The following is an 8,678-nucleotide window of genomic DNA, read 5'->3' as shown; positions in this document are numbered from 1 at the left end:
TAAAATGTATTCTAAATGTTGCACACCACCCTGGGATCTTTTGTTAAAGGCTGGTATGTAAATTGAATAAATAATAAATAATAAAAATAATTACTTATGGTACACATATTTCCAAAGTCCATCTTACAGTAAACTTCCCTGGATACTTGTTGCAATTCATATTAAACACTCCTCCTCTTATCTGAGTGACACACATAAGAATTATTATAGTGTTTAGCTTTGGAATTACATTCCGAGGCTAATTGGATATGGTGTCAGAATGATTACTGCTTTTTTTTAAAAAAAAAATAATAATGATGGAGCATATAAAAAGAGAGAGAAATGCTGATGTCTCTGAGGAAAGCAAAAAGTCCTTAGAGAAAGAGGATTGAACCTAAGAAGGCATCCTAGAAAGAAACAAGGATAAAGGGAAGGCAAAGAAAGATGGAGATACAGGCATTTTTTATTGTTCTGCTGGTGGTTCTTCTGATTCTTCACTTCCTGAAACAACTCTGGTCAAACAGGCACTATCCTCCTGGACCTCTCCAGCTTCCTCTCATTGGAGGCATGTGGCGGATTGGAGTGAAGCCTCGTGATGATACTTTGATTAAGGTACTTATTCCTTCGTTATAACTGAATCTAATGTCAACAATTGATTAATCGGTTTTCCCCAACAGTTATTTAAGCTTAAACAGTAGCAGTGGTTTAAATGTTAAATGCAACGGCCCCAATTAAAAACAGAATTGAATGCAACAAATCCCCTACATTTATAAATTAGTGAATTAAACTTAGAACTGAATTTAATTAAAAATCACCCAAGGCTCCATTGCCAAAGAAATTTAATTCATGTTCAGATCACCTAGAATTTTTATAAACTGTTCTCAGATGTAACAAGAGCAAGAAAAAGCAACTAAGAAATTTTTAAAAAATACAAAATAAGATAAACAATTCAGATATTATTTTTGAAATTATTCAGTGATTTTGTTGCTTGGAATTAGTCCATTCCAGGCACTGCCCCTGTGTATTATTTAAGGGTATTATTATTAATACTTAAAAGCATAAAACGATATAAAAGCTGAAAATGTGCACTCAGAAATTAGCGATCAAAAAGATAACTTGTTCTATACCATTGCATTGAGGAAGCACATAACATGCATTTTTTATAAGCAACCAGAGATTTAACATGGAGAAGTCTTTACCTTTATTCTTCCCAATTTTCTAAAGGCATTACTTCTGGTGTACATGAGCACCCTATCTGAAGCCCCACAGCAGGAACCACACACACACAAGACACAAGAAAATGCATTAAAAATGGACTGAGCACATAGGTCCTCAACATGAGTCCAGGGCAGTGCTTCATCCAGTACAAACTGGCATATGCTATTCAAGTTGTTTAGGCTTGAAAAGTCTTCATTTTGTTCACTCAAATTAGAAACTCTTTATAAATTTTAATTAAAGAGTTTTGGAATATTATTTATGATGAGATGAAAAAAAATATCTTTAAAGTAACATTCCTAAAGAAACCAGAAGCTTTTCTGTTCGGAATCTTGGGCAGAGATATTCCGAAAAATACAAGAGAAATCTTTCTATATGCAACAGCTGCCACTCGTCTATTAATAGCATCTGATTGGAAGAGGGGGAAAGATAGCAACATTAATGGAATGGCAAAATAAATTATTAGACTATGTGGAAATGGCTCAGTTAACAAATAGGTTAAGAAGTAACACAAAGCAATCATTTTTTCAAAAGTGGGAAATGTTTAAGAGATACGTACAGAAAAAATAAAATAACAGTGACATACTATCTATGGCAGTGTTTGAATGACCCTTGTGTAAGTAAAATATTAAGAAACAAAGAAAAATTGGTATGATATGTTATAAGAAAGTATTCGAAGGTACGTTAAAAGTAAGGCAATATCTATAAGTGCATTCAAAATCGTAAATGTCAACTATACTGGGAAATGATGGGAAGTCCACAATTATTTTATCATTTTATTTTACTTTGATATATGTTATTTTTATTTTATGTAATATTATTTGATCTTAGCTTAGTGAAAATCTAAGCGGAATTTGAAGTTTAAATCAACATCTTATAGTAATTCAAATTCATTTTTTTTTCTCTTTGTATGCATGTGTATGTGTATTTGTGAAGTTAAATTTGTAATGATATTAATGAATTTCAATAAAGTGAAGAGAGAGAAAAAAAAAGAAACTATAAAAATGCAGTTCAAAGACTAATATAGCCCTTTCATCTTAACGGATCTCTGCAGTAAATACTAATCTCCAAGTACTGCTCCCATGAAGAGGGCAGCACCAACTGCAGCTGTGAAACAAATGACACTGAGACAGGGAGTCCACAAGGTGATTCTGCTACCACCTACGAGTCGACACATGCCATATAGAAACTGCAACCTTTTGGCATGTGTATTTTCCTGATTCCACATAATGACCCATGACCCAATTCTGTGGTTTTGTGCTTTGCAGTATTTATCATAATCTTGTATTTTTAGTTTTACATTATTTTTAACCAGTGCTATTTTTCTAGAAAAAGAGGTGCCAGAATTCACTATGAAAGCTGTGCTTGTTCTCTTATAAGGGCAGTGGGACCCACCTAAGAGCTTCCAGAACCCACCTGAGAAGTGCTGGAACTGTGTTCTGCTGAGTTCTGGCTGAGAAAAACCCTGGTTTTAATATTATTATGGGTGTTGCATACAGCTGCTGGTTGAAGAAGGCATATCTCTAAAACACATTTTGCAAAACAAGAAGCTCAGCTGATTAAGCAGCCCTGGAGCTTGTCTTCCTTCCCTTCTATTTTATGTTGCAGCTGCATGTCCTAAAATGATGTGTACTTTCCCCATTGCAACTGATTAATGGGCATCAAGTCCTCTTGGCAGTGAAGATGGAGCTCACAATCCCTTTTTTTCCGGGAATGCCAGAGGGGAACTTGCAGATTGAGAAGACAACAGAAAACAGGAGACAAACAGAACAGGCCTTTTTCAAGGGCTCTTCCACACTCTTTGTTAGTCCACATTTGCTTTATGTATTTGTTTATTGAATACATTTATAAGCCTTTCCCCCCCAGGCAGGGAAAACACAGGCAGCGGGGAATAAAACAAATGGGCTCGAAGGAAGGAATAAGGAAGGAAGGAAAAGCAGGTGCTGGCAAAGAACTGCACATAGCAAGAAGCTGCAGAAGTGAGGAAGGCTGAAGCCACACATTAAGTTGAAATAGCCATCTGCTTTCTTTGAACATAACATTCCTCTCCTCTATTTTACCCAAATGTTAGCTGGCAAAGCAATATGGAAATATTTACACCATATGGTTAGGACATCTACCCTTTGTAGTGCTGTCTGGATTCCAAGCAGTGAAAGAAGCGCTCATTGACCACTCTGAAGAATTAGATGAGCGACCAGAGACTCCTTTCTTTATGGAGATAGCAAAAGGAAAGGGTAAGTAGTGAAGAATGAGAATTTCTGCTGGTACTTTCCCTGAAGAAAACATTTAAGTGGCTGTTTGGAAAAAGAGAACAAAGGTTTTCTATTACTGTTGTACTGTAGAAGAACAAGAATTCCATAGTAACAATTGCTCTGCACGGTGATTAGAGATTCAATTGCAGGTAGCAGTTTGCTGCTTGTTGCAATTGTAATTCATTGACTGTCCTGGCTCTCAGTGCTGGAAAAAGAACTTGAATTCCCAGCTCTTTCTACCAAAGGCTTTAATGCCTACATCAGAATGGTACATTGCCAAGACACAGGTTACAAGATGTAGCAAGTACATAAGAGGTATAGGAACATGGATAATAATAATAACAACAACAACAACAACAACAACAACAACAACAACAACAACAACAATAATTGGCTGCTCCATCCACCCAGGTAGGGCACTCCACACAAAATCAGAACAACTATAAAAACACTAATTAAAACAATACAGTATAATACAGCAATATAGTACCAGCTAAGGTGTTGATCCAAGTAGCAATACGTCTCCCACTTCTTTCTTTTGAAGAATGTGGTAGGCAGAGCTCTTAGTGCAGTAGGTGAGCAGAGCTCAGGGCTGGGAAGCAAGTGGGTGCTCATTTGAGCATGTTGGGCTCGCAAAGTTTGCTCACACCTGGTGTCTCTCTGCCTTTAAAGAAGGAGGCAGGTGTTGGCGAGCGGCCCATCAGAATCATCACATGATGTAAACAATATGCTGCTATCACGCAGCTGGTGAGTACACAAATCCCAACAGCAGTGTTGGTGCCAGCTTGGCATCCAATTCACTCTCAGTCCCTTCATCAGAATGAGAAGGCTGCTCACTGGCAATTCTATTTTGCAGTGCGGTTTTTATCCTCTAGCCAGGTCAGTTTCATAGTCTTTTATTGTCTTTTAACCCTCTGGCTCTGAATTCTATGTATTTGTTTGGGTTTTTTTGTAGTTATAATATTACTGTATTTACTGCATTGCACCAGGTACAAGTTTTTGAGCACGTGTGGGAGGATTATAGAGAACAATGAGCCTTAGGGTGATAAAAAAGACCCAATGAAATTGGCAGATATTACTAACTTAGGCTCATTAGTTTCAATGAGTCTACTGCTGAAAACTACAAATGCATAAACTTAATTCTGTCCCTCGTTTGTTGTGGCATAGTTGCCCTAGACAGCAAGTTTACATCTGATCTCATGATAAAGAACTACAAAACTTTTTTAAGACCTCTGAAAGCAGCCCTGTATTGGGAAGTTTCTAATGGTTGATGTTTTATAATGTTTTTATATTCTGCTGTGGAAACCTAGTGAGATGGGTGGTATGCAGATGTTGATGATGATGACGATGATAATAACTACTACTACTACTACTACTGGTGGGACGTGGGTGGCGCTGTGGTCTAAACCACAGAGTCTAGGGCTTGCTGATCAGAAGGTCGGCAGTTCAAATCCCGCGATGGGGTGAGCTCCTGTTACTTGATCCCAGCTCTTGCCAACCTAGCAGTTTGAAAACACGCCATTGCAAGTAGATAAATAGGTACCGCTCTGGTGGGAAGGTAAATGGCGTTTCCGTGCACTGCTCTGGTTTCACCATAAGCGGCTTAGTCATGCTGGCCACATGGCCCGGAAGCTGTACGCTGACTCCCTTGGCCAGTAAAGCGAGATGAGAGCTGCAACACCAGAGTCCGCGACTGGACCTAATGGTGTCAGGGGTCCCTTTACCTTTACTACTACTACTACTACTACTACTACTACTTGTAAGTTCAGTCTTTGTTGCAGAAATTACTAGTGTATCAGGTACCAGTTTTCCCTACAAAAGTCAAAGTTCATAGAGCTGTACATAAATCTCACATTTTGCCAATATTGTAAATTGCAGGAATGTCTGGGACCACCTAAATTCTGTTATATTATCACACAAATTGGGATAGCCAAAACCTTTGTGTAAATCAATAATGAATGTCAGTAAAAAAAGTTTCTTCTTGGCTGGTAACTTAATGTTTAACATTAATTTCGGAAAGAAATAATTTCTCATTGCTTTTCCATAGGTATTGTATTATCAAATGGTCACACCTGGAGGCAACAGAGACGGTTTGGTGTAGTTTCTATGCGGAAGCTGGGGCTGGGGAAGAAAGACATGGAGCACCAGATAGCAGAGGAGGCCCATCAGCTCGTGGAGGTTTTTGCACGTTCAAAGGGTATGTGATGCTAGGTGATGGCGCTACGTATCAATACATCGTCCAGGACTGGTTTGAGGGCCAGAGCACGATGACACCTTCACCTGGTGGTATATTGCTAGTGAAACTACCACCAATTCTCAGCCCCCCTGCCACCACCCCCATGCGCAGAGGGGGGAACAGGTAGCATCGGGCCCAGCCTCATGAGGTACCAGGGTAAAACCACCTCCACTCCCACTGAGGATGCTGAGGCGGTTTCACCCCAACACCTCATGGGGGTTGGGGCCAATGCAGCTTCTTCCTCCCCTGCTTTTCACCATTGTGATGTATCACTATATCACAATGTTTGGCTGGTGATACATCACAATGTTGAAAAGTTGATATCACCCAGACCTAGTAGTTCGAGCCTAGCATATGTTGTAGTATGAAGAAATCTCTGTGTATGGCCTCTGTACATTCTATAATTTCAAAATATATCATATTCCAATGAATATGATATATTTTGAAATTATAGAATTGCAGAGTTGGAAGGGATCTTGGTCCAACTTCTAGCAACCAGCTGTTCCTGGGTGGACATGAACCACCAGCCTTCTGGTTAACAGTGAGACCCACTGACCCTCTGTGCTTGATCCCTAATGTGGAAACAAATTGCTGTTTCTGTTGACCACCATAAAATACCACTCTTGGTATGAACAAGAGTGGCTGAATTCACATTAGTATAACTTGCTTTTGCAGGACAACCACTTGACCCCTCCATGCCCATCACTAACTCAGTCTCCAACGTGATATGTGCTGTGGCTTTTGGGCACCGGTTTGCTCTTGAAGATGAACGGTTCCAGAAGCTGATGGAAGCCATTGAAATTTTCCTAAAATTTCTAGGTAGCATCTTACATGTTGTGAGTAGACATTTTCATTCCTACTGGGGTCTTAAGTCCCCCAATCAGCATTCTGCAATCCATTATGATAGAGGTTAGAGTGTTGAAGAAGTAAAATCAGAATTTAATTTAATCTGATGTAAGGTCCACTTACTGTCTAAGAGCCTAATCAATTTCTCAAGATCAACAGAAATATAGTGTCCAGATCAAGGGAAGTAACAGTACCACTCTATTTTGCCTTGGTCAGACAACACCTGGAATACTGTGTCCAATTCTGGGCACTAACTGATATTTAAGGAGAAAACGAGGGAAAAGGAAAAGCTCCCTTCTTAAAGGTTTGATTTTTTTTTAAAGGGGAGTCATGGGTATTACTTAACTGGGGGACTGGGGAATTCAATACATAAAAAAATTCTCCCCATCTCTATTTTCTACCCACACCCATCTCCTGTAAAAAGGCCGGTCTCTTGTTCCATTAGGAGTCCTGGGATTGTGCCCAGTTTTGGAACGAAGCCTGTCAGCTGGAAAAATCTTTTGAGCCCTAGTTTTATTTCACATTTTCAGCCAGGGATAATTCCCAGTATTCCCAGTTGCAGACACCTTCTTTCTTCTCAATGAGACTCAAACTAATAAACTACCCCTGAAGAATAATCTACGGTAAATCAGTTTTTTAAAGTGCTAATCCAAAGCAGTGGCGTAGCGTGGGGGGTGCCAGGGGTGCCGGCCGCACCGGGCACAACATTTGGGGGGGCGCGAGTCCGGAGGGAAGGGACAAGTTCCTTCCTCCACCGGGCTCCCCGCCGCCACCGCCAGCCTTGCGCCCTAGCGGGCGCGCGCCCCCCGCCGCCGCCGCTGCAGCTGCGCTCCACTCACTGCTCGCAGGAGGAGCAGCCGCTGCAGCAGCGCCGACGCCACCACCAATGCCTGGCCGGGCACGGGCAGCCTCCGCATCCCGACGCCGACGCCATCCCCTCGGCCCAGCCACAGGCGGCGGCTGCTTCTGCCGACTGGGAGGGAGGAGAGCTCCGAGGGGCCTCAACGCGCCCTGCTCTCCCCAAAACCCTCCAAGAGGAAGCCGGCGGGCGGGCGAGGGTCTCCCGGCGGAAGGGGGCGCCGCTGGCTCCGGCTCTCAGCGCAAGTCTCAGCCGCGGGGGGGGGGGGTCGGGCGAGGATGGAGCGCGGCTGGAAGCCCCCGGACCAGGCCGGGGGGGAGGAGAGGTGCTCGCCAAGCCCGGATCTGGAGCGCCTCGGAGCTCGGGCTTCACCTACAGCCCAAGGAGAGGAGGGGGTGGGGAGGCGCCCGAGGGGAGGGGGCTTCGGCTGCCTCGGCCCGCGGGGGCTCCGCAAATAATAAATTTAATAAATTCCTGCTGAGCCTTAAGGGGGGGTCCTTGGCTCCTTCGCTCGCCCCCAGCCCCAGTGGCGTAGCGTGGGGGGTGCAGGGGGCGGCCGCAACATCTGGGGGGCGCGCTCGCACTCGAGTGCTAAAATCCAGGGGTTAGGGGGCGCAAATTACTTGCCTTGCCCCGGGTGCTGACAACCCACGCTACGCCACTGATCCAAAGCACGAACCATGTGACCAATTTTTCTCTATCTTCCCTTTAGCTTTATGAAATGTTCCCATGGCTTATGAAACGTGTCCCAGGGCCCCACAAGAAGGCCTTGTCTTGCCTGGAGAGGGTGCGTTCATTTGCAAAGGAGGAGATAGAGAAGCATAAGGAGAATATGTCTCTGCATGAGCCACAGGATTTCATAGATTTCTATCTACTTCAGATGGAGAAAGTAAGTATCTGTTTTGCAACTGAATACTGCTCATCCCAGGAGTCATTATATTCCTTGTTATAAGTGAATGCTAATCTCTTCCAAGGACACCAATATTTTTTCCCAAATCTCAGCTGAAAATCACATTGAGGTTCTCCCCCACAATTTCCCCCATAGTAATCTTAGTTGCTGAAGTGGTTGTACATCTGTGAAATGGGGGCATACATCCATGAAAATGCTGATAGTTTAATATCCCCAAATCTAAGTGTGAATGAAAGGCTTATGTTTGTTTAGAGTCTTGCCTATGGAGCATTGCCTGTAACTAAATTATTTTGGATTAGTATTAATCTCACATTCAAACACAGACTGAGACAATAAAAAAAACTTTACTGGTCCCATAATTTCATTTTTAACTCACTATTT

At 42.3% G+C, this 8,678-nt stretch overlaps 1 protein-coding gene across 5 annotated transcripts in view; it reads left to right on the top strand.

Annotated features, from left to right (window-relative positions):
- The first annotated feature begins 324 nt into the window (after window positions 1-324).
- LOC309342207 (cytochrome P450 2J5-like) overlaps window positions 325-8,678 on the top strand; it is a 64,157-nt gene continuing 55,803 nt past the window's right edge. The window contains exons 1-5 of one of the 5 annotated variants that reach the window (XM_081862596.1): window positions 328-591; window positions 3,266-3,428; window positions 5,494-5,643; window positions 6,358-6,518; window positions 8,100-8,276. In XM_081862596.1, the coding sequence (XP_081718722.1) occupies window positions 424-591; window positions 3,266-3,428; window positions 5,494-5,643; window positions 6,358-6,518; window positions 8,100-8,276 (819 nt within the window). In that variant the 5' untranslated portion in view covers window positions 328-423. Of the gene's footprint in view, window positions 592-3,265; window positions 3,429-4,000; window positions 4,326-5,493; window positions 5,644-6,357; window positions 6,519-8,099; window positions 8,277-8,678 lie in introns of those variants that run through there. The other 4 variants (XM_081862600.1, XM_081862601.1, XM_081862599.1 and 1 more) reach the window with 4 other exon arrangements.

This window comes from Podarcis erhardii (genome assembly GCF_964252035.2).
Source record: "Podarcis erhardii genome assembly, chromosome: 5".
NCBI lineage: Eukaryota > Metazoa > Chordata > Lepidosauria > Squamata > Lacertidae > Podarcis > Podarcis erhardii.
Note: the sequence above shows the minus strand (reverse complement) of the source record. Positions and strands in the feature narration are given on the sequence as shown.